The sequence below is a fragment of the Larimichthys crocea genome, chromosome VII (genome assembly GCF_000972845.2).
Source record: "Larimichthys crocea isolate SSNF chromosome VII, L_crocea_2.0, whole genome shotgun sequence".
NCBI classification, from domain to species: domain Eukaryota; kingdom Metazoa; phylum Chordata; class Actinopteri; family Sciaenidae; genus Larimichthys; species Larimichthys crocea.
Genome location: NC_040017.1, coordinates 2,503,813 through 2,530,964, shown reverse-complemented (window position 1 = coordinate 2,530,964; position 27,152 = coordinate 2,503,813). Strand labels below are relative to the sequence as shown.

The 27,152-nt window shown below is 40.4% G+C and overlaps 1 protein-coding gene across 3 annotated transcripts in view; it reads right to left on the bottom strand.

The window, feature by feature from the left end:
- The window catches only part of sez6b (seizure related 6 homolog b), a 187,969-nt gene that overhangs the window by 111,187 nt on the left and 49,630 nt on the right, over nucleotides 1-27,152 (bottom strand). For all 3 annotated transcript variants that reach the window (XR_002042048.2, XM_019260688.2, XM_019260687.2), the window contains exons 2-3: nucleotides 9,285-9,875; nucleotides 4,381-4,514 (exon numbers count right to left, since the gene is read on the bottom strand). Coding sequence is in view for 2 of the 3 variants with exons in the window: in XM_019260688.2 (XP_019116233.2) it covers nucleotides 4,381-4,514; nucleotides 9,285-9,875 (725 nt within the window). In the remaining variant the exon portion in view is untranslated. The remainder of the gene's footprint in view (nucleotides 1-4,380; nucleotides 4,515-9,284; nucleotides 9,876-27,152) is intronic.

Genomic DNA, 27,152 nt, shown 5'->3' with positions numbered 1-27,152 from the left:
ATTAATTGATTTAACAAACAGGAGCCTGAGTAGTGTGTGGAAGAACCATACACAGCTACAACAGCCTGGCACCTTGGCTCCTCATGCTGGTCACCAGCCTGGTCACACTGCTGTGGGATGGCATCCCATTCTTCAACCAGCATTTGTCGCAAGTCAGCAAAAGTGGTTGTGTTGGTCACTCTGGCCCGAACAGCACGCCCAAGCTGTTCCCACAAGTATTCATTGTGTTGAGGTCAGGTCTGCTGGCAGGCCAATCCATCCTCTCCACTCCTAAATTTTTAGAGGTAGTCTCTGATAAACCCTGCAGATTTGTAGAAGACTGCCTACTAAATGCTGACATGATGAGGAAACAGGGTGCTGTTGTAGGGCTCACTCCAAAGAATGCAGCAGCTTGGTTTTGAGGAACACCAGCTTGAAGTTGCAGACGCCAACTGACCACTGTGGCAGGGCCCATGACGTTTGACAACCAGTGCTGGTTTAGTTTAGTGCTGTTAAGGTTTGGGGATGTTTAGACACAAAATGATCCGATGAGGTTGAGGAAAAATAATTTGGGTTAAAATAAGTACTTTGTTATGGTAAGGTAAAAAACATTGTGATTCGTCTCAGCTCCTCCACCACCAGTCTGCCAAGCTTAGTATTTTAACATTACAGATTTGATCTGTGTTAGAATTGACATGGACCATGTTTAGGATGCTGAAGTCTTCACTAACTGAGGTCCATAAACAGTGTGGGCAACTACATAGCTAGCAGAGACTAAGGGTGGAGATTTGGTGAAAATTAACTTCACAGAAAGACACTGAGCTAAAACAGACCTGGGTTTTCCCAGAACTAAACCTTTGACAGGGTAGAATAAGAGCACAGGTAGACAGGAAAGTCATAGCCACTTAGCCTAAATATAAATGGAGTCCTCTACTGTGACAGAGCTAAAGTCCAGAGGGAAATTATGCAGCATGGTTATTGGCCACTTAACCACCATGAAGGAGTCAAATGAACACATATGCTCTCTTCCCATGTGGTTTTACTGATGGTTCAATGCTCTGACTGACATCTCTACTTGAATTATTATAAAATTACATTGTGTCTGGATTTAGCTTTTATGTTATCATAAAAGCTAAATCAGCAAAATGTGCAGTTAGTGCAAATAAATACATTAAGACATAATTACCTTAAATATGTAACACTTGGAAACTCTTCTATAAATAGAACTAATGTCTGTCTGAATAAGTGTTCTCCACATTGTTCACTAGACACTAGAAGTTTACCTGGAAGTCGATTCGAACATCGACAGGAGGCTCCACGTTTCAACATCACACTTGGTTCTAACAGAAGATAGACTTTGACAGCGAACAGGTATGAAAAAAAAAATTCATATATTCAGATAAAATACATTTATTTATTTAATTCCACTCTAAAGAGGAAGCTCTGCTCAGCTGGCTGAGTGTTTTTGCAGTGTAATATTGTGATGAATGTGTCAGGACTGCCAAAAGCACAAGGAAGAGACAAAGAGAAAGAGGGGAAGAAACAGAAAGTGTGATGGAATGGGCGAGAGAGTGAGTGTGCATATATGCAGCCAGCACTATCCTGACTGGTGCTGGGTTGCAGCTTCGTTGTTCTGTTGAGAATCTCTCCATTAGAGGACCAAGCAGTTTCACTTGGCTCACACCATTATCTGAACCACTGAAGCCCACACTTAGCAGTCTTACCATCAGAATATGGAAAGAATTCATGCATCTGTTCAAGCATTGAGTTCTGATGAAAAATCTAATTTCAACACACTACAGATGTATGGAGCACTTCTATGAAATGACGCTGGTAGAGTCAAGTCTCTTAAATGTGTTTTAATCCTGAATGTGTTGTTGAACAGTACTTTATGTTCATACAAGCAAATAACCCTGTTTTTATGTTAGCGTGCTTTCTCATTGGTTTAGTTTCTGTAAAGGATGTGAAAAATGACTTAATGACTAATCCAAAGCCTTTTCCTCTTGTCATGCATGTGAGCAAACACAATAAGCTGGTCTATGAAAGCAGTTTTCTTCTTTCAGGACATCGCAGTCATATTTCTGGTGAAATCCTCTTTCAAAATCAAAACACATGGCAGACGGCAGTGTGACATAATGGAACTGTGTTTTTGAAAGATGAATTGGTTTCCAGTCCCTCCTGAGCAGCTGCTCTGTAAGCTGTATATCTCTGCACTGTTGGCCCACAGACCTCTGGAGAGGTATTGTTGATGAAAATTTTTAAATGCTAATTGAAGCCATCCATCTGATAATAGGCAACACCATGCTTAGTGTTTTAACTGTTTAAACAGGACGATGATTTGGGCAAATGGATGTTGGATGTGGGTCCATTGTTATTACATACACAGGGACGTCATAGTCTTTCTATAAATACAAAACTAAGCCCTGGAACACACACACTATTGATTGTTATGTCAGCATGTCACCTTGCAAGAAAGACAATCCAATTATATGCTTATAGGCCTATAGTCACTAAATCATGGAGATCACACTCCCACAGTCAGAAGATTCATTCCTTATCATTGATTGTAATGAATCACATTTTGGGGGAACAAAACATTTCAAATCAAATCAAATCAAATCAATTTTATTTGTATAGCCCAAAGTCACAAAGTACATTTGCCTCAGAGGGCAATCTGTACAGGGAGTGACACCCTCTGTCCTTAGACCCTCAGTTCCAGTGAGAAAAAACTTGCCCACAAAAACCTTTAACAGGGAAAAAAGGTGGAAGAAACCTCAGGAAGAGCCACAGAGGAGGGATCCCTCTCCCAGGACGGACAGACGTGCAATGGATGTCACGTGTACATTTACGTTTACATTTATTCATTTAGCAGACACTTTTATCCAAAACGACTTACAGAGAAGGGAACAATCAAGGTACAGTGCGATAAGAAAGCGTTAGTGCAACAATAAGTGCAAAGACAATGAAGTTAAAGGGGTAGCTTTCTCATCTCCAGTTGTAGGTAGTACTAGGACAGAAGGTCCTCTCTGAAGAGCTGGAGGTCTTCAGGAGGTTTTTAAAGGTAGAGAGGGGTGCCCCTGCTCTGCTAGGAACTGGTAGTGCATTCTACCAACAGGGAACAACAAACGAAAAAAGTCTGGATTGCCTTGGAATGGGTGGCAGAGCCAGGCGTCGTACATTGGAGGACTGCAACGGTCGTGAGGTAACATAAGCCTGTATAAGGGTGTTCAGGTAGGTAGGTGCAGTACCAGAGACAACTTTGTATATCGAGCATTAGCGATTTTAATTTAATGCGGGCTGCAAACTTCTTAAATACTCATGAAACTGCACATGTGTAAGAAGCGGTGATGTATGAATATATGACTCAATAGTGACCCCTACAGAGTAGCTCTATGGCATGATTCTCCGAATTGTGTAAAAATCTGTAGTCATCTGTTTCATGTTCAGACAAAAAAAAGGCCCTTGGTGGATCGTGTCTTTTTGGCAAACAAAGAATTATACACATTATACACATGTGGGATAAGTTTGATTCTAAGGCTTCTTGCCAGAAATCTGCTGTCTTTCACCCATGTGAAACTAACAGTCAATGTAAACTTGTTATTTTAACCTAGACCGTAATCTTTTTTTCTAGCAATTTTGCTGCCTAAACCAGATGGTGACAAAACCATCACAGTCAGCACATGTTCTTAATAAATATTTGCCATTATTTAATTACTTTTCATGTTGTCTGTTGGTTACATTTAAATAACTTTTCTTGCAGCCTTTTGCGAATATTGTTTGGCCCGGTACCAGTCCATGCATTGGGGGTTGGGAACCACTGTTTAGAGGACAGATTTATTCATAGTAAAAGGCAAAAAAGTCTCTCTAAATAACAGAATTGGACCAGAATCAACTGAGAGGATAATAAAGTGTTGGTTTGTAGAATGAACTCAAAAAGGTGGATTCAGTGCTTACTGACTCCAGTGACAGTGTGAGAGTTTTAAGACTGGGAATAGCTCTAAATGCTCACAAATTGTGGTTTAAAAAGCAGCCAGCTTGATAACAACAAGGTATCTCTGGTAACTGCACACAGCACTCTAGAAAGCCCATCATCACAGTGAAACCACTGGCTACACACACTCTCCAACACTGAACAAAAGCAGCTGTTCCTCAGTGCTGGCTTACCAGTGGCCAGTGATAGGACGGCAGCTAACAAGACACAACATATGACAAGACAACTTTGGATTTACTGTGCGGTACATTTATCTCTTTTGGCGGAGACTAGCTGAATTGTGATACAGCCTGTAAGGTGTCCTATGAACCAAGTCAGAATACCCAGCATTCCATACATATAATAAAAAAAAACAATGTACAGCAGTAGTAAGTTTATGCTGGATAGATGGCTGTTAGTCTGGCTCTTACCTGGACCTCCACTCCATAGCCCATATAGACAGTGATGATGTAGCTGCAGTCCATAGTGGAGTGAAAAGCAGAGCTGGACTGTGGTGGAGCCTCTATGTATCCTTCTGGCCCAGTCATGTTCAGCTGGCAGGGAACTGCAGAGACAAACAGCAGCATGGTCACACAGCCTGGCACTCCATCCATACATTCATATTCCAGATTGACAAACAGTTTACCAACACAACACTTTACACGGTCATGTACTAATCTACGGGAGCTTCAGTCGCTCTCATGCCAGCTGTGTGCTGGTGCTTTATCCTCCTCATCATATTATTCATGGCAACAATGAAATCGTCCTGAAACGCAACTGAGACCAGACTAAGACCAGTCTCACCTGCTTCTTTAAACCATGACTGTTCCCTAGCCTGATGATGATTGCAGCTGCTGTAATGATGATTATGTGTCATTCTGGAAGGTGTTGACAAACATCTTATTCTGTTATTTCATATACAGCTTTGTTGGACTATATTCAGGCCAAAATGACACCCTGGTACAAAAAGTAGTTGATCCAAGTGATGGTCCAGATTGTGGTTGACTGTAGTACCATCCTGATATTTATCTATTTATATTTCTTTATCTGAACTGAGAGATATAAAACTGACTTTTCTGTTGGTTATCAATCTCATCTCAGTCGTAGTGGTGCCTCAAGACACTGCAGAGGACGGCTTGTCCATACCTTTTTGACAGACAGCTTTGGTGCAGCAGGAAGAGGAGGACACATGCGTCCTTTACCTTGTTAGGTGTATTTTTTGTAGTCACCCTGTGCAGATGCCATTTACACCCAGCTGACATTTGATAACACTGCGGGTCAGACCACCTGCAAATGTGGTCCAGCCAATCCAGTGCGATTCCTACTCTAATCTGACTATGACATTAACATTAGTTTGCTCTGATCCAGATCAGATATCCAGATACAGATCACATGTCATCACGATGTAAATGTGCTATTCGAGAAGCCAGTGATGAGCGAAGCAGTATACATCAGTGTTGCATAAGTATATACAGTGGTATAAACACACATGCAGACATTCTATCTGCCTTTGTTTGAATGTTGGCTGCCTTTCTTAGCAGTCTGGCCCTCTGATGGGACAGCTGAGAACAGAATATTTCCTAGTGGCCTTCAGGGGTTTCTGCTCCACCACCTTCATCCCTCCCTCTCTCTGTGCTAAAGTAAACTTTTGTTGAAGTGCTTCCTTATGAAGAAGAACATCCTGTCTGCGTCCCCTCAGCACTTCACCTCAGGGAGTGTCCACTCCAGTGTTATTGCTGCACACACTGTTGTCATTCAGCCTGCGCCCCTGTCTCTGCGCTACACTGGGATTTTGTGTGTGTCTGTGCTTTGACCTGCAGTCACCCTGCACACAGATGAGCTGATTAATCAAGCTGCTCCAAGAAATCACCAGCCTGAGATTTATCTTCTCCATCCTCTTTCTTCATGAGTGACAGTCTCAGGGTTCTGTGGTCCCTGCTTGGACCTCTTGATTAAGGGTTAGTGATGCACTGAGGCTGTTGTCATTTATTTCAGCCCCACGGCTGTGTGATCGTGAGAGAGGCAAATAGAGAAGATATTAGTTGAGGGTGTGAAGATAGCATGGTAGCACGCAAAAGAAAAAAAACATCTGAGAGGACTGCTGTGGAGTCAGTCAGAAAAAAATGATTACACAAATTTAATCAAATAAAGGACTGAATTAATGCTATTGAGCAACATACCAAATACCTGGTATGTTGCTGTCTCATTTAATTTGTCTCAGAGAAAAAGGCAAACGTATGACTGAGTCTTGGAGGCCAAAGACAGCCTGTGTGAAAATTCTAAAAGTGTGAGAAATTAAAAATTCCCTCAATCTAACAGAATGCCATATGAAATGACACATTTATGATTCAGCATGTACGTCAGAGACGTGGTGATTGACTTCGACTTGAGTCACTGTTTTGATGACTTGCAATTTGACTTGACAAAATGAATAAAACTTTACTTGACTTGGACTGTAAGATTTATGATTTGACTTGAGACACGTGACAGAGGAACTACAGTGGCTCATTCTAAGGTATCAAAAACATGATGCTTATTTTCAGTTCACTATACACTAATGCAAACATAGTTTCCCTGTTAAAGGTTTTTTGTGGGCAAGTTTTTCCTCACTGGAACCGAGGGTCTAAGGACAGAGGGTGTCACTCCCTGTACAGACTGTAAAGCCCTCAGAGGCAAATGTACTTTGTGACTTTGGGCTATACAAATAAAATTGATTTGATTTGATTTAGTTATGAATATTATATTCCATATCTGCCATATTCTGTAAATAGAGCCCCCTGAATCTGGTCAGTGTTGTGTCTGTGTAACATTAGACAGGTACTAATGAGATGACTAGTCTTAGCTTAGGATTTGGCTTAACTTGATTTGACTAAAAACTGGGACTCATGACTTGCTTGAGACTTTCTGTACGGAAATGCTGTGAATGGACCTTGGAGATGTAGTCTTAAAAAATACTGACATTATTGCTAATTTTGTACAAACCAGATATAATCAGGATTTAGAAACAAAAATACAGTATATTCATCTGAGCTGATGATTTATCGCAGCCCCATGAATTCACATATTATAATAATATCATTAAGGAGCTATGTTGATGTATCCACATTCATAAACTCATATTAATGAATTCAAATCAATTCAAATCAATTTTATTTGTATAGCCCAAAGTCACAAAGTACATTTGCCTCAGAGGGCTTTACAATCTGTACAGGGAGTGACACCCTCTGTCCTTAGACCCTCGGTTCCAGTGAGGAAAAACTTGCCCACAAAAAACCTTTAACAGGGAAAAAAGGTGGAAGAAACCTCAGGAAGAGCCACAGAGGAGGGATCCCTCTCCCAGGACGGACAGACGTGCAATGGATGTCACGTGTACAGGACAAATCAACACAAACATATTGTACAATGACTGATAAAATGACAATGAATTATAATGAATGATAAAAATGATTACAGTAATAGATATGGTAGTAATAATGACAGTAATAATATATGTAGTGGGCGTCGTGCAGGATCACAGCAGCAGCCACGATCCACGAGAACCTGCTGGACGACAGAGCACAGAAACTCCAGGGAAGTTTGGTTAGTAACATGCATTAATGAGACTGTCCATCAGATGAGAGATATGGAGAGATATAGAGAATGAGATATATATAGAGAAGGGGGATATAGAGAAATATATTAGATATATATATAGAGTATAGAAAATATAGAGAGAGAGTAGATGAGAGAGATGAGAGAGAGAGAGAGAGAGAGAGAGAGAGAGAGAGAGAGAGAGAGAGAGAGAGAGAGCGAGTTTTCGGTAGGGCGATGTGTGCTCTTCAACCAATACCGTGCCTGGCTAGGCATAACCCTCGGTGGAGTCCCCCGCCGTCTATCCTATGGCAGCGTACTAAGGGATGACCTGAGCCAGCCTAACTATAGGCTTTATCAAAAAGGAAAGTCTTAAGTCTACCTTAAAGGTGTTGACCGTGTCTGCCTCCCGAACCCAGAAAGGAGTTTGTTCCACAAAAGAGGAGCCTGGATAGCTGAAAGCTCTGGCTCCAATCTACTTTTGGAAACTATAGGAACGACAAGGAACCCAGCGTCCTGAGAGCGCAGTGTTCAGAGGGGTAGTAAGGTATTATGGAGCTCTTTAGATAGTGATGGTGCCTGACCATGAGAGACTTTGTAAGTAAGGAGAAGAAATTTTAAATTCTATTCTAGATTTAATAGGTAGCCAATGCAAGGAAGCCAAAATGGGAGAGATGTGATCTCTGATCTTGGTTCCTGTCAGAACACGCGCAGCAGCATTCTGAATTAACTGCAAAGTCCTAAGAGACTTATTAGAGCAGCCTGATAACAAAGAGTTACAATAGTCCAGCCTTGAAGTAACAAATGCGTGGACTAGTTTTTCTGCATCCGCCTGAGAGACAATGCGTCTGATTTTAGCGATGTTACGTAAGTGGAAGAATGCAGTCCTCGAAATTTGTTTTATGCGGACGTTAAAGGACAAATCCTGATCAAAAACAACTCCAAGATTCTTTACAGTGGAGCTGGAGGCCAGGGTGATCCCATCTAAAGTAACTAAGTCTCTAGAAAGAGAGTTTCTGAGGTGTTTGGGTCCAATTACAAGAACTTCAGTTTTGTCTGAATTTAACATCAAAAAATTGTAGGTCATCCAACTTTTTATATCCCTAAGACATGCTTGGAGTTTAGTTAACTGATTTTTTGCATCAGGCTTGATCGATAAATATAATTGGGTGTCGTCAGCATAACAATGAAAATTGATAGAGTGATTCCTAATAATGTTCCCTAGAGGAAGCATATATAAACTGAATAGAAGTGGTCCAAGTACAGAACCTTGTGGTACTCCATGACAAACTTTGGTCTGCATGGAGGATTCATCATTGACGTGAACAAACTGAGATCGATCTAAAAAGTACGATTTAAACCAGCTTAGGGCGGTTCCTTTGATGCCAATTCGATGTTCCAGTCTCTGTAAAAGAATTTGATGGTCAATGGTGTCAAATGCAGCACTAAGATCTAACAGGACAAGTACAGAGATGAGTCCTTTGTCTGATGCCATTAGGAGTTAGGAATTCATGAATACAATCTTCATATTAGAATGAATCACTTCAATAAAATAAAACTTTACTTTCTGACTAACCCTGACTGACTCCAGTCACAACACATCACAACTGGCTCACCTCTCAGCCCACATACGCACACACACGCACACACATGTGCATGTTCACTGCAGCACTTTGTTAAATACATCATATTTTCAGCTCTAATTTTTCTCATATCATCATAAAGAATATAATTCTTCTGCGATATATCTGAAATGTGTTCTTACTTGGACTCTGCATGGTAGTGATGATGGTGGTGGTGGTGATGGTGGTGGTGGTTGTCTCCTCTTCATCACCTGCGGGTCTCACATCCTGCTTTGGTCCAAGCTGATCTGGCCTCCCTTCATCTTCCTCTCTTGCAGCAGGAACAGCAGAGGGAATGATGGCAGCATGCTCCAGATCCTTTAACACTGCACTGCTGACTGGACCGGGGGTGTCAGGGTGAGAAGTGGCAGCTAATGTGTGCATTACAAGGGTTGTTTGCATATTGGAGCTTTCAGTGCTCTCATCTGAAGCCCTTTTATCACCGTTACCCAGTGGAGTCCCGTTTGGTGAAGTGGAGAAGGTGGGCTGAGAGCTGGGGTGTGGGCTGGATCCCCCACTGTCTTCAAAGTAGTTTGGCTGACTGTGTGGGCCGAACAGGGGCCGGTGTTGGGGGGGATTGCTGTAGAGGGGGTGGTGGTTCGGTACATTGACAGGTGAGGCGGTGGTGACCACGGGGAGCCTTCTGCCCGTATCCTGGGTGGTGGAGTACAGGCTGGCTCCACTCTCTGGAGGGCCCCCTGGGGTGATAGAAAGACCATCCTCAGAGGCAGAGGCTGAAAGAGGAAGAAGGTTTCTGTGTTACAGAAATCTCAACTTTAAAACTTTAATTCAGTGGTGGAACAGATGGGGCTTTTGTACAGAGGGCATGTGCATTACATTACAACATGGCCAGTGAGTTTGAGGCACAACTGTGTTTTTACCAAACTGAAACTAAATGTCTTAACTTAACATTACATTACATCTTTTAGCTACACAAACTGGAAACAGAACAGAAAATGATACATGCTTTTAAAATATATGGAAGATGACAATCAACAATTGAACCCTTAAAGCGCATAGAAGAGCTGCAAAGTGTGACACAGTGAACACACACACATAGGTGGACAGGCACTCTCTCAGTCCCTGTGGTTGGTCATGAAATATGCAAATGAGGGAAAAATCTCCCTAACATTGAACATATAAAAACAGCTGTCATTAATTTCATTATCTGTTGTTTTTAAAGAAGTTTAAGGCAGAACAAATGACGTTTAAACATATTAGCTTAACCAAAAGACAAAGAGCATCACAACACTAATATCACAAATGCTTTTAAAAGTTTTAACACAAAAGGGCGCCTACGTCGCTTAAGCGTCCTTATGTGTGGGGCAGTGTTTAGCTCAGTTGGTAGAGCAGACGCCCCATGTACAAAGGCTCAGTCCTTGCTGCGGAAGCCCAAGGTTCAAATCTGACCTGTGGCTCTCTCCTGCATGTCGTTCCCCATCTCTCTCCCCACACATTCCTGTCACTCTTCAGCTGTCAGAAAAAAAGTGTAATGGAAAATTTATATTACATGATTGTGTGTTCTTTTATAACCATATATAGCCATGTTTGATCTCAGTAATATTCAAAAAGTTTTTGAAGTATAACACTGTGTGCCTTATAATCTTGTTTAGTTTCACTTGCACTTAGAAATCTTTCTCTCATTTATGCAGGTTGTTTGAAGAAGTAGTTTTTTGATGTATAAACTTGACCTTGGTTCTCACGGTCCAGCAGAGCTTGTTAGTGAGGTTTGATAGGGATGAGCACACTCCATTGTAACCACCTGGTACAGTTAGATAAGTAAATCATAATAATGACGAATACTCCTTAGAAGTGTATAAGAATCAGCGTGGGACTGCCCCACCCTGAACATTTTCTGCAGACTGTCTTGTGCATTTGTAGAACTGTTCCTCTTGCAAGAATAAAATGACAAAACCTTTAAGGACCAATTGATTGACTCAAGATCCTTATTTTGTGTCAGTGAATTGCTTTCCAGAAATTTCAGTAACAAAAGCTTATAAAGGCAAAAAAAAAATCTTTAAAAAAAAAGCGTCCTTGTGCATTATTAATCAAAATCCTCTCTGCTAGAACAGGCAACCTGGAACTATGTAACATCATCCAGCAACAACTTTCCATTTAAACAGCCGCTAAGAGGCTGAGTAGGCTCCTATAGTGACGCATGGTCCAAAAAGAAAACCCAAAGTCCACGTCATCAGTTATGATGTTTATTAACCAAAATATTAACAACAAATTAAACTGGCATAACGACAAAAAAAACTTTGTGATATGAAATTGTGCTAAGTGCTAAGACAATAAGAAGTGAAAACGTGATAATAAATAGTGACACGGTCAACAGAATATATCAGAGCCTGTCACCCTCTTTGTTCAAAACACCCATCACCAAGTGTACAGGTAAAGATAAGGTAAGACAATGACCACACCCCCTGTGCCAATTACCGGAAGTAAAGGTGAGCTACAAACGTGTGATTGAAACAAATAAACAACACAAACTGTATACACACATTTTGTCTCCTACAGCTGTGATGCACAGAAATATAGACACTGTCATGCAGGTTTTGAGAATGTTCACCAAAAAATAAACAAACAAAAAAATGAATTAAATAATTCAATTAAATATGAAACTATTATAATTGATATGAATTCATTCATTGAAAGGCAGGACAGTTTATTTTATTGTGCTTTAACTAATTATTTACTGCTATGTTATTCACATAGATTATTTTTATGTGAACCTGCAAAATTTGTGAAAAATGAATAGAACTTAATAACAAAAGTTTGAAAAAAAGAAATTTCACCAAATGTAACAACAACAACAATAGTCTACTTTTCCTTGTTGGTAACCTTGGTTTTTTGCAAATGTTGCAAAAGTGATGAGGTGGAGTTACACATTATGCTGCATTGTACAAAAATGTATTTTACTGATTAAGTGTTGATTTCAGCTCTCAGGTGCAAAACTAGAAGGACTGACCAGACATTTCTATTCTACTTCGCTGATGTGTAGTGTTTGTTCTAATTACGTGCCATCAGAAGCTGTGCACGTCTGTACATTATGAGTGGATACATGACTGTGTGCTGCCCAGCAACCCTGTTTCTTTACTCAGAGGACAGAGTTCCAAACGACAGCCTTCCAAGACCATGTCACTAAGTTTTATTTCACAAAGCTGCAGTGATTCTGACAGCAGAAAGTATAACTTCATAGGCAGAAAATTCAGTCACCCACTTTATCTCTCTCTGTTCACGGCTCTGCTTCACTGTACTTTACTCTGACATGGAGGCAGAGGGAACCTGTCTCATGCTTCTGGATGGAGACAGGAACATTCACTCACACAGCTCTGCACTCCCTAGAGCAAAGTTATTCCATCTCCTAAAGCTGAATTTCCATTCAACACTTCGTTGTGTAGAGCAGTGCATTAGTACTGTTACACTAAAATGCCAAGCAGTACAACCCAAACAATTCTTGTAAATTGCTCACATCATTGGCTCCCTCCCTCCCTATCCTCCTCGTAATGAGACTTAATATTCATTCCTGAGGAGATTTGATGAGCCGCTATAATTCTCCCAGTGTAATGATCAGCGCTCCCCTCCCAAGTGCACCTGTGAGATCTAATCTGAGACCCCTTCAGGAGGCTATCATCCACTGAGGGAAGTCTTATGTTTCTTTAACAATGCTTCATTTCCACCATAATAGCTCCCACCCTCTGCCGGCTAATAGCTATCTGCTTCAAACAATCAGGGTTTATTGTAGCTGTGTCACTTTCCACCAGCACCTCGCTCCTCAAACACACACACCCACACCCACACACACACATGCACACGCACAGCTCTCTGCACAAAATCAGGCACATTGATGGCTAAATCTGCAAGGAAAATAACAATGAATGAGACAGAATTCCAACATGATTGACTGGAGGTCTGCCATCACACTGCTGCTACAAGGTATGAAAGGTAATGTAGACACTCTGCAGGGTGAGCAGTCAGTTCCTTTGGCTCAAAGTAAATCATGGGACATGACAGAAAGTGCAGGAGGAGACAGCTTTAGAAATGTACGTCCACAGTTAATGGTGTAGGTTTTATCTAAAAAACATAATAAAGCCTTGACTCTCCAATGAGACATGAGAAAATGTCAATGCTAAAAAGAAAAAGAAAAAAAAAGAAAACAAATTATTTTTGTTTGGAAATAATCTTAAAATAATACCAAACTATAACTATATTTCTGTGACTGTGACTGGTGTGATTTCCTGCTCATTGACTTGCATGTGTTATGGTCTCACATACACACACACACACACACACACACACACACACACACACACTATTCTTGTTCTCCTACACATGTATTCTCGGCACAGAATATGTTTTACAAGTAGATACAAATAATAAAGCATCGCCATCCACAGAGCCTCAACTATGACATTTTGCTATTTTAGTCTAAAAAAAAAAAAAAAAAAAAAATCAACAGTATAACTATTGGCTTAACATCGTGTCAGCTCAGCTGTCACTTTACTTTGACATGTTGAGGTATGACATTTCAGGTCTATAGCCTATTTCATTCAGATTGTATGTGTTTTCAGACCAGTCATTAGGTTCTAAATCTACTGCAGCTTGTACAATGCAGTAATTATCTGTATTATTATTATTTTGACTGGTTCCACACGTTGCACAGCCAATGTGATGGTACTATATATACAGCATACTGTATATATGTCAAATAGTTCAGCCCTACTTATAATTCGTACTCATACATAAAGTTTGGTAACCTCATACAATTTTCAGCACAGCTCTGACTAACTTAATCAGCCCCAATAATTGAAAACACTGGAGTGGCTGACTAGATATATTATATATATATATATTATATATATATATATATATTAATATATACTATATATAATCTATATATATATATATATTATATATTATATATATATCTATATATATATATGTGCTTCGTAGCTCCGGCTGGACCATCCCTGCCTGTGAGAAATTATGTTTATAAACAACAAATTTGAATCAGTGAATACATTTTGAAGCAAATATATCTACAGTAATGCTGTCCAGACTACATCTTCTATCATCATAATGGGAAAATGTACTGATACTCTCTATAGTCGCCAAGCAGTTATGTGATTTTTATATATAACACTTTATTTGAGACTTTCAGTCAGGATTTAGAGTGTATCAGAACACTGAGACAACAGTAGTGAAAGTTACAAACAATCTTCTAGTTTCTCAGATATAAGACTGTCTCAGTACTTTTCTTTGATAAAGACTTGGACATCTAATTGGCATAAAAGGAACTGCACAGCTGGTTTAAGTCTTATTTTTCAATTGATCTCAGTTTGTTCATGTTATTGATAATGATGAATCCTCCATGCGCACCAAAGTCAGTCACGGAGTTCCACAAGGTTCTGTGCTCGGACTACTTTTATTCAGCTTATACACGCTTCCTTTAGGCAATTAGGCTTTATTAGGAATCACTTCATTAAGGTTCATTTTTATGCTGATGACAATTCGATCAAGCCTGATGAAACCAATCAGTTAACTAAACTCCAAACACGCCTTAAGGATATAAAACGTTAGATGACCTACGATTTTCTGATGTTAAATTCAGACAAAACTGAAGTTCTTGTATTTGGACCCAAACACCTCAGAAACTCTTTCTAAAGATATATCTTCAATAATGGTATGTCATTTAACGTCCACATAAATCAAACTTCACAAACTGCCTATTTCACCAAATAAACATTGCAAAAATCAGAAACATCCTGTCTCAGGGAAATGCAGAAAAACAAGTCCATGCATTTGTAATATTTGGAATAATAATTTGGAATATTGCAACTCATAGATTAAATCAGTAGTAGTAATATTTTATAGTTATATGTATCATTATTATTTCTTCTGTGCATGTTTATCTCTTTATCCCCAGACAGCCCTGCACTTTACATGCCTACCTCCCTGCAACGCTGGTGCAGTGAATAAATGAAGCGATTCATTCAGGCAAGGTTGCTGCTGAACATAATCACATTTGTCACCACAACATACTCTGGAAAATTATTTTTGTAATATATAAACCTAATTTCTGGGAGACAAGGCTGGCTTGACTGTATTACAGAGCAGTGCTTTCTCTGCACACTGAGGTAATGCAGTCAAACTGGTATTTACATCACAATCAGTCAACATGGTATCAAACACAAGGGTCATAAAAACGCTGCATTCAGATGATTCAAATATTGTCACAGAGCTGGCATGATGCTAAAGGCCTGCTTTGGGCCAAAAATATTTGACAGCTGAATAATTTATATCAAAGCAGTCCATTAACTTAATGTTCAAGTCTCAGACTATGTTAAATGTGTATCTCCATAAAGTATATAGCTGCTGTTTCTCCTTCCCTTAGCTTTTTTATTTTGATTTTTTCACTTCAGCGGCATGCAGCAGCAGGGAGAATGTGAACAAGAGCAAAGCACCTTCAGGGAAACTTTGATGTCTTTCCCCTGGGCTGTCAAAGAGCCACAACAGAATTTAAGCCTTTCCTTGAATAAACCATGAGTCCAATACAAATCCCAGTCATTAAAGTTCACATTCAGGAGCTTACAGATGGAGACAAAGGGGCCAGGAAGAAGCCTGATCACTGGATTATTTCTAAACTGTCTCTTAGGATCATTCTTGGTTATTCTGATGAAAACTGCAGTACATAAAACACTTTTCTGACTTTATTTTCCATGTGTAGTTGCAGTAAATTAAAGTATTCTTGTGCTGTGGGAAGAAAAAGGTGAGTCTGAATGTCTTCTTTATGTACATATAGATATTTTAGAAACTAAAATCGGGGAGGGGTCATATTTCAGCCCAGGAAAATTTGCTTTTATTTGTCTCCTGAATGAACAAAATAGAGCACTTATACAGTCTCTATCTGTATAACGAGGAGCATCTGGATCAAACAGTTGTCCTGCTGCAGATGAACTAAAAACAGACATGAAAGGAAGAAGAGAAGCAAACTCCTTCTGTGCCTTTAATAGGATTTCTTTGATTTCAGCTTCTCCAGCTCGACTGACCGACCACTTAATGTGAGCGCAGCACTAGAAAGGACATGGGAGCTCTGAAAGGATACCAGCAGGCCATTGCCATGTGCTTCTGACACACTGTAACTACAGCGGTGAAAGGGTCAAGAGTTTATGTGTGTGTGTGTGTGTGTGTGTGTGTGTGTGTGTGTGTGTGTGTGTGTGTGTGTGTGTGTGTGTGTATGAGAAAGAGAGACAGTGTGTGGGTGTGTTTTGTGGTTCAAAAGAGAAAAATGTCTAGATCTTCTTAGTTTGTTCTGATAAAAATCAAGCAGGATAGACTGGACTGGAACAGACTGGAATAGAAATGATGTTGGAGAGAAAAATCTATAATAAAAGTTAACGTGTCACACATCAATTCGGTATGTACAGTTCAAAAACACTAACTCCATGAGTACAAAAGGTCTGTCATACTCATTATACTTTGTCATTATTTGAATGACACACATATTTCACATTAAAAGCCTATAGGGAGTGAGGGGATTCTGCCTTAAAGCCAGTGAAATTATATAACATCAATGCATCTCATGTTGAGTCTCACTAGCTCTAAATGGAAAACCTAAGTAAACCAGACAGCAATTAATCAATAAGTTAAAAACAGATTAATCAATATGTTAAAACAGATTTTTTTTAAATGAAATTATTACAATAATTAACAACTGTTCAATTAAACAACTACTCCCAAATAATCCAATCTTCACAGATCTTCCCAGAAAACAATTATGTGATTATTTTTAAACTGGTTATCAGGTTTTTGCAGTGTAATGTTTAATTGTCTAAATGTTATTAATACACCTATGTCAATTGTTAACAGAGACCTCATACTTTATAGATATCTGATAAATACTGTGTATGCATCTTTACTACATAAAGCACTGTCATCAACACCAGATTTTTTCAGTGACGTTCAATTCTACCTGAAATATGACCAAAATAAATTTTAAAGAATTTAAGCCTGTTTCAAATAAATACCTGCTTCTCCATGCAGTTGAGGGCAATAAGGTAGAAGTGAATGGAGGAAGAATATGAGAATAATTTCTATTGCTCGGTTCATGTATAAACACAGAATATTTGCTGCATGTTTTGGATTTTTTTATGAGGCAGAATTGATTGCGAGGCGGCTGCCTCACCCTTCCTGAATACAAACCAGATTCTTAATCCAGTGTTGCCTGTAGCAAAATGTTACCCACTTTAAAATTTCCCTCATCGTATTGATCGTGCTCCTAATACCCGCAGTGAGGGACACATTCATGCAATCTTAATAATAGCAGGTATAGGCCAGCAGCATTTGATCCAAACACAAGCCTCCCAGCCTCCCTGTAGCTCTAGAAAAAAACAACAGGAGCCAAAACCAACAGTGACAAACTTTTCTGTGTTACAAACGGCAAAATGTCTTTTATGTCAACATCAACGTCTGCACTAAAAAAATGAAAATGTGTTCTGTTGGTAACACAGCATGTTTGTCTTTGTGTTTGTTTAAAAAGTAAAAGGCTGGAAAAACCAAAATAACAACCAATACAAAAATCAGATTAGACTGGATGATGTTTTGGAATATGTAAATATATATAAAATATATGTATATAACATAACATGTATATGTTATGTGTATGTTATGTATAACATGTATATGTGTATGTATATGCACATATTTTATGTCAAATGTGCAGATAAGTTCAGACTGAGCTGAACTTATCTGCACATTTTACATATTCATAAAATATGATTCATGTTATATATGAAACTACCCAACAGTAATGACCTTCACAAGCTATAAGTGAATTAAACATTTATTTAGTGTTATACTTTAATGGATTTGTGACAATGGTCCATTCTGTCAAATTTGAATAGCAGACGATACTTCCAAACATTAGAGTATAGTTTTGAGTACAGGACTTTAAATGATAATTGACTTTTTTTGTCTCTTATGTACCCTTAATAAAATTCATATGTTTTTACATTTATAGGCTTACAATCTGTCCTTTTTAACCACATGCACCTATCTTTCCAACTGCTTATGATTTAGAACGGCCTTTGTTTTCCTCTCACCTGGCTAATTACACCTGCATTCAATCAACAGCCACATTCTGTTTCTCTTTCTTTCTGTTCTTGTATTTTTATTTCTTTTTCTAATCACCCTGTTTCTGATCCTGTTTTTGCTCTCCCTCTGGATGTTTGCCTTCCAAATCTGCCAGGCCCACTCCAGTCTCATCATACTCCAACCACCAGTCCTGCACCTCCCTGGACACCCCCTCATCACTGACCCCCGACCAAATCAAATCAAATCAAATCAATTTTATTTGTATAGCCCAAAGTCACAAAGTACATTTGCCTCTGAGGGCTTTACAATCTGTACAGGGAGTGACACCCTCTGTCCTTAGACCCTCAGTTCGAGTGAGGAAAAACTTGCCCACAAAAACCTTTAACAGGGAAAAAATGTGGAAGAAACCTCAGGAAGAGCCACAGAGGAGGGATCCCTCTCCCAGGACGGACAGACGTGCAATGGATGTCACGTGTACAGGACAAATCAACACAAACATATTGTACAATGACTGATAAAATGACAATGAATTATAATGAATGATAAAAATGATTACAGTAATAGATATGGTAGTAATAATGACAGTAATAATATATGTAGTGGGCGTCATGCAGGATCACAGCAGCAGCCACGATCCACGAGAACCTGCTGGACGACAGAGCACAGAAACTCCGGGGAAGTTTGGTTAGTAACATGCATTAATGAGACATGTCCACAGATGGAGAGATATGGAGAGATATGGAGAGATATAGAGATATAGATATATATATATAGAGAGAGTGAGATATAGAGAAATATAGAGAGATATATATAGAGAGAGATGGATATATATATATATATATAGAGAGAGAGAGAGAGAGAGAGAGAGAGAGAGAAAGAGAGAGAGAGAGTTTTCGGTAAGGGAGATGTGTGCATCTTCAACCAATACCGTGCCTGGCTAGGCATAACCCTCGGTGGGGTCCCCCGGCAGTGTAATCCTATGGCAGCATAACTAAGGGATGACCTGAGCCAGCCCTAACTATAGGCTTTATCAAAAAGGAAAGTCTTAAGTCTATTCTTAAAGGTGTTGACCGTGTCTGCCTCCCGAACCCAGAAAGGTAGTTTGTTCCACAGAAGAGGAGCCTGATAGCTGAAAGCTCTGGCTCCCAATCTACTTTTGGAAACTATAGGAACCACAAGGAACCCAGCGTCCTGAGAGCGCAGTGTTCTAGAGGGGTAATAAGGTATTATGAGCTCTTTTAGATAAGATGGTGCCTGACCATGAAGAGCTTTGTAAGTAAGGAGAAGAATTTTAAATTCTATTCTAGATTTAATAGGTAGCCAATGCAAGGAAGCCAAAATGGGAGAGATGTGATCTCTGATCTTGGTTCCTGTCAGAACACGTGCAGCAGCATTCTGAATTAACTGCAAAGTCCTAAGAGACTTATTAGAGCAGCTTGATAACAAAGAGTTACAATAGTCCAGCCTTGAAGTAACAAATGCGTGGACTAGTTTTTCTGCATCCGCCTGAGAGACAATGCGTCTGATTTTAGCGATGTTACGTAAGTGGAAGAATGCAGTCCTCGAAATTTGTTTTATGTGACGTTAAAGGACAAATCCTGATCAAAAACAACTCCAAGATTCTTTACAGTGGAGCTGGAGGCCAGGGTGATCCCATCTAAAGTAACTAAGTCTCTAGAAAGAGAGTTTCTGAGGTGTTTGGGTCCAATTACAAGAACTTCAGTTTTGTCTGAATTTAACATCACCACTCTGTAGGAACCTTCCACTTCCACTATCACAGAGCTTTTGGCCTTTTTCTCAGCTTTATTTTTGACAGAGACAGCTTGAAGAGTGACAGGAATGTGGGGAGAGAGAGATGGAGAATGACGTGCAGCAAAGGGCCACCGGATTTGAACCCCTGGGCCGCTGCTGAGCCTTTGTACATGGGGCGGATGCTCTACCAACTTAGCTAAGTTATAGTATCTTACAGTGAATTTTACATATGTACGTACTATATATATATCCGAGTATTGATATACAGTAAAGGTACCACGAGGTATTTTGGCTCAGGGAACTAATTCTGGCTCTTATTCTTCTGAAAGCTGTTAAACAGTCTCCTCTCCACTCTGACACCTCTGGAAAAGGTCACTCTATCATCTCCATAATGGCCGAGGACAAAGACGAGGCAGAGTGGATCAATAGGCAGCTCGAGCCCATATCAGTGCCGATGCATTGATCTGCTGCTCAGAGAGAAGATGAGCGATGCTCTGTGCCAAGAGACTGCACTGCTTGTTTTTCTAGCAGCAGATGAGAAGAGCAGCGACACATGTGCAGCGGGCATCCACTCCCTATAACCCTACAGTATACCTCATTACTATATTGAGACTATATATGCGTGCACATCTACAATCTATAGAGTTTGACAGATCCTGGTTTTTCAAGGGAAAAATTTCTGTATTCCAGAGCCAGGAAGACCAATAATTAGAAATTATTCTGAATTGTTGCAATTTTTTGCAGGGTTTTGTTGTTTATGTACATAGACATCATATATATACTAATACTTAGTAATTGTAATAAACACATAGAATATTTAAAGGAACGGGGCACACACAAACACGCACCTCTTCTTCCTGACCACCTCACTTGGATGTTATTTACTGCCGGGCTCAGAATGAGTTCATTTCTGTTGTTCTGGGAGCACGACAACATCACTACCAAGTCCAAAGGGTCAAGAAACAATCAGAACAATTATCTGAGCCATGTCATGTGGAGGTTAAAGTGAATGTTAGCATAGCTGAAATGTTAGTAATGATCCCTCATCGAGCAGGGAAACGCACAATCAGATACAGAGTGTCAGAGTTAAAGGAGGAGCTGTAAGTGATGGATGTTTACAACAGTGATCATTTTAAGCAGTCACCTTCATTTTCCCTCTCAGATGAGTTTGACTAATTTGGACTCGTACTTCTTGACCTGTCAGACGCTGTCACAGTGTTACCAAAACTCAGCCATTACTTTTGGAAGTACGATGTCGTCACAGCAGGTTACTGTGACAGCCAAAACAATGAAATAATCCCAAATTCAAGTGTGTCATTTCCTCACAGACCTCTGGAAGCACAGTCCTCATTGATGAGTAATGCAGCTGTGCTGACTCAAACTCACCGACTCACGTCATGATAAAGAAATGAAACAATCGGCAGCAGCCAATTAAAAGTGTGTGTGTGTGTGTGTGTGTGTGTGTGTGTGTGTGTGTCTTTGTCACCCACTCTGTTGAAATCCTCCTTCCAGAAATTCCTTTCTTTCCCCTCCACCACTCCGTACATCTTTGCTTGTTTCGTCACAAACATTCACCCTTGAGCTACAGATTAGCAATGGCGGCTCTTTGTGAAGCCGTACAAAGCCTAAGCAATTAAAGGCTCTTCTCTCGCTTAACAAGCTCTAATCCAGACATGCTTTTATTGCATTTGATTTTGCTCGCTGCTTCTGCCAAAAAACGCTGAGAGACAGGGACCCTGCTCTTGCTCTAAGTGTAGCAATAATCAGTGAGAATTCAGACTCCGCTCTGGTTCTGGCAGCTGTCACTTTCCCAGCCACGGATGGCAAACAAATTAATGTTAAAAAAAAAACAGAACAGCCCTAGAGAAAAGCCTGGATCCACCTATCAAACAACTGCAAATGGAAATTGTTTGGCAGCCTTACGCCTCAGCAATGCCAGGAATTGTTATTTAGATGGTGAGTACTTGCTGAGACAACACAAAGCAATGCTTTCCATGCTGGATATGTCTGACCTAGCATAAATTCATTCAGACCTGTGGAAATGATTGAATGCAAACTGGGAACAGATTGATAACTGGGTGTTGTGGCGAGCACATATGCTGTTAACGGTGAAGTAAAATAGAAGTGGCCATAGCCGGTGTCTGTGTGCAGAGATAACAAGCAGAGAGAAATTCTATTTGTGCAGTCCTCAGCAAACCTGTAGAAGAACTATTCACCTGTTTTAACTCAGCATGCTTGTTTCTCAGTTTGCTTCTTTAACACCTCGGCAAAACAACATTTGAGCCTGAGAGAAACACGACGTTTCACAGAAAGCATTCACGTTCAGTATGCTAACCTCCATTCAGAAAATGATATGTTTGAAATCATAATTATAGGTAGATTCCAGATGAGTGCTGCTTCAAATTGTAAAATGTATATATGGCACATGTATATTTATGTAATTGCACACTCACTTAAATTTCAAGACCTTACTATTTCAGTATAAAAGGCACGAGACCTTCAGGTATATGACATGTGAACAACCACACTGACATCCATTGAATCATCCAGGCGGGTGAATGGACCTTCTTTTCTGATCTACAGACCACTCGAAGCACTTTCATTCATTCACACACATTCATACACTGATGGCAGAGGCTGCCATGCAAGGCGCCAACTCTTCAGCAGTGATACAGCACTTCCTATCCAGAACCCTCACAATGACAACATCAAAGTCAGGGGGAGCGATTTGGGGTTCAACTCAGTGACAGTTGGACTGGACTCAAACTGGGAATCAAACCAAAGATCCTCTGATTAGTAGAAAACTCACTCTACCACCTGAGCCATGGCCAAGCTTATGTCATATCAGCCTTTATACAGTTTGTCAGTAATGCTTTCTATTAAGAGTACCATCATGCACTGTAGATGTGAAGTTTGTTAGCGGTATTTGATTTTGCTTAGGATGCTAAAATGAGAAAAGGTGGCACCAGCCTCTAAACAACGAGGATGAATGAGAGAGATTACATCATGACTGTAACTGTGTGTCTGCAGGTAGACAGTCAGACACTGCATTGTAAATATCATCACACAGGTGTAATTTTATGAGCCTTTTGATTTGAAATGTCTGGTCAATGAATGGTTATGACTTTATTTTGAAATGGTAATTCAATTATACTATGTTGTTATAATTTTACATTATTTGTATTGTTTCAAGTTCAGTTGACACCTGAACAAGCAAAGTCACTGAAGAGCAGTCGACTCACACTCTCAGAATATATTATTTCTATAAGTTTTCTTTAATGTCTCAAATGTACAAATATTTAATGTTGTCTAAAAACATGCAGTTATTGAGAACTTGTTCATGCCTAATTTTGGATCTAGAAGCATGAAAGCCAAATGAACAGTCCTGAGCAAGCTGGAGATGAAAACTACATATGAACAACTTAGTCTTGTATAAGGCATAAACCATGTTGCAAGTCATTGCTTTGAAGTTCCATTTTATTAGTATATACTTATATGTAATTGTGCATTTCAGATGAATACAATGAAGTGCATGACTCAGGCCTGTCTTTTGGTTCAGACCTTCTCTGCAGGCTCTGTCTTTCACGCTTTTTTGGCTCTTAGTGGACATCAACAGAAACATTCTGACAAGCAGCAGCTATTACAGGACTGAAAAGCTGTTTTTCCAAGCGAGACCTGGGCAAGGTAGCACAAAATTACAACAAATCCAACAGTGCTATCATTCTAAAAGCCTTTTAAGACAAACAATTACTGAGGATCTGCCCTCACAGCCTTACCAAGGCACAATTGGCACTGTGGCAGCCTCAAATGGAAGTGAAACATTACTGTTTTGTTTGTTTTAAGCCCATTACTCAGAAATCTACCTGTTCAGCTACTGATAGTGAGTTCAGCTTTCTAATGATGTGCTCACTTTGTCATTTCCGTTCAGTGGTCATTCCCAGACAGATTTAGTTTTGATGTAGTGAGGTGCATTCCAAGCAGTATCACCTCAGAATTATGATGCCTTAGTTATCAGGTTTCACTGCAGATGTAGTTCACATAATCAGATCTTCAAACAGAATATGATCAAGATGGCTCAGTGGAAGTTGTCGTTGTTGTTTTGCCATAGCACTGAGAGCTTGTTCAGCAACTCATTTTGGGATGAGCAAGAATTATTTCCTTCTTTCTTTTTTTTTGGACATTCTCATCAGAGGTGCCCTCACCTGCGTCCATGCAGTGAAACACTGGAGGAGCGTGCAATCACTGTGCAACTAACTGGATGGACTTCAGCTACTGGTGGATGAAAAGACTCTTCTTCATCTTCCACTTTGGGTTTCACAGATATGTTACTATGTAGGTCGGTACTGGACTCGCACTGCAGCTGGCAGGCTACCAAACTTTTCAGGGAGGGTCACGACAGACCTTTCAGGCACAACAAAAGTGTGGAGGTATCTGTTTTTTACACTAGCAGTGCCAGGTGTAATACAGTTAAGAGCAGTGAAGCTATTAAAAATCTTTGTGCCTGCCTGTGCTCTCTCCTGTTTTCAGGATTGCTACCTGGCTGAGTTCACAGAGAATGTGTAGCAAGGTTTAGCAAGGTGGAGAGAGGTGCTAAACGAGTCTACTCTGAGCTCCAACAGACATCCTCAGCAAATGGATCTGGTTCTGACTGGATAAGTTTCAGACAGAACACAAACCTAAAGACCCCCCATTCTACATATGATCTGCACCTGGAAAATTATCTGAATGAGTTTTATTGTAGACAGACCTGATCCCATCCCCAGTGCCTTCATCCACCGGCTTAACAGTTCTACCTCCATCACCACAGCAGGGGCCAGTGCCTCTCCACAACTGCCACCACAGAGGCCCACTCCTCCCCTAACACAATGACAACTCTTCCTATCCTGGAGAGGGATGTCGGCAGACTGTTCAAGAGACTGGACCCCTGCAGAGCAGCTCAACCAGATGCTGCCTCTCCCTCCACATTGTGCTGATCAGCCTCCAGTCTCCAGTCCTCACAGGCATCTTTAACATTTCATTGGAGATATGCCACATACGAGCCTACTGAAAGACCTCTGCCATCCCCCCTGTCCCCCCAAAAAACTAGCACCACAGCACTTATTGACTACTGACCAATCACCCTGATCTCTGGATCCCCTGCAGTTCACCCTCAACTGGTCTGTAAAGGATCCAGTAAACATGGACCTCCACTTCATCCCCAGTACCTGGACTCCTCTGGCTCTAAAACAAGGATCTGTTCATGGATTTTAAGCTCAACCAGCTGACTGCAGGTGGCTTACAGACTTCCAGGCAGCCTGTAAAGCTGGGGAAACACAACTTTCCCTCTGGCTCCGCTCAAAGCTCTTCTCTCTGTAGACCAACAGCTGCACCTCCAATTATCAGTCCATCAAGCTTCTGAATTTGACACTACGTTCACTGCACTCATCTCTGGTGTGAAAAAGCACAGCAGAGGATGGGCTTTCTGCATCAGCTGGAGAAGTTTGTGATGATGATGATGATGATGATGATGATGATGATGATGATGATGATGACAGTATACTGTGTTACAAACTTTCACTGCTAATGATGCACCAAAGGTCACTTTGACATGCGAAAATAAGAGACAAATAAGTTTTCACATAAAATGTAGTGAAGTGAAAATTGAGTGAAAAATGAGATGATGCATTTTTGTAATTTGGATCAATGAGCGCTGGGAATATAAACAAATGTCATAAGAAGCTGGTTGCTCTTCTCTGTTGTATGGTAATTAACCAGCAGCTGGTTGCTGGGTACCTGTGCATGTAAACATCATCACTGACATGAGACATTTTTTCTGACTGTAGTTTGACAGCTCTCACTCCAGTCTGGAGTTTTGATGTAAACCCGCCCTCACTCTGTGCTTGCTGCCAGTATGTCAGCATCACTGCACTGTAACGCCACTGTCCAGCATCTACAGTCCATCTGTCACCCTGGATCTGTCCACCTACTGTCTCCATCCATCCTAAGATCCAGCAGAATAGCAGAATAACAGGATGTTCCCTGCTGACAGACTGCTACAAAAGGCAGCGTGCAGCCTCACTGGAGGGCGGACAGAGACTATTTGACATCATCAAGGGGCTGGAGGCGAAACAGAAAAGGGGCTGCAAAAGAAAACAACCACCAGGGAGAGAAGACATAGATAGACACAGAGTGATATCGAGGACAAGACAAGAAAGAGACAAATATGAGTGGATGGGAAAAATTAGGTAGCAAAGTCATTACTTATGCTGTGTCGGGAAGCCTCGAGCTAAGTAATCAGCAGCAGAATGCCGTAAATGTGGAGGAGGTGGTGGTCGTATACAAATGAGATGCTGACAAGCTGCAATCCAATTAGATGAAGAAATATGAGGGGATGGGTGTGCTGAGATGTGGGACCTATCAGCAGCTTGCAGCTTTGGGGAAGATCAAGCACTTCACCACCTTAGCTGCTTACTGCTGGCAAACATGATAGATCACCTGACACACACACACACACACACACACACACACACACACACACACCGTAAACTCATCACAACCAAACATTTTCATTGTAATCATGAATATTGGTGTAACACTGCTGTTAGTCATCTTCTTCAAGACTGATTAAATGGAGATTTATTAAAAACAAAAGAAAATGAAGGTACAGGGATTATACACAGGCACCCACCACTCGTCTAATGTCAGGTTCAGACCACATAACATCAGCCTGATAATAGCCCGACCCCGACAGACTAATCACAAATTGTTTCCCGTATAGCGACGACAACCGAAGCTGCACAACACCTCACAATATGTCCTGACAAATCCATTTCGATTTCAAACAAAACAAGATTAGGAATACATAAAGAGAATATGAATTTCTTCAGGACAATGCCAGTGAACGTCTACACAGAACAGCACTATGTCCAATGAAATGTCACAATAGTGTAGGTCCAAGATTCCATGAATTGACTGTATATACGAAACCCACCAAGGACAAACAACTTCAAGGCCTGTTTGAATGTCAGCCTGCATTTCATTGTCCTCCTCCTTCTTCTATCTTTCCTGCCACTTTTCAGTGTCCATTGTAAAATAATAATAATAAAAAAACAATCTTCAGAACATAAATAAAAGGATTTGGGGGGAGAGAGTTTGGAAACAGAGGAAAGAGAATGAAATGGCTGTGT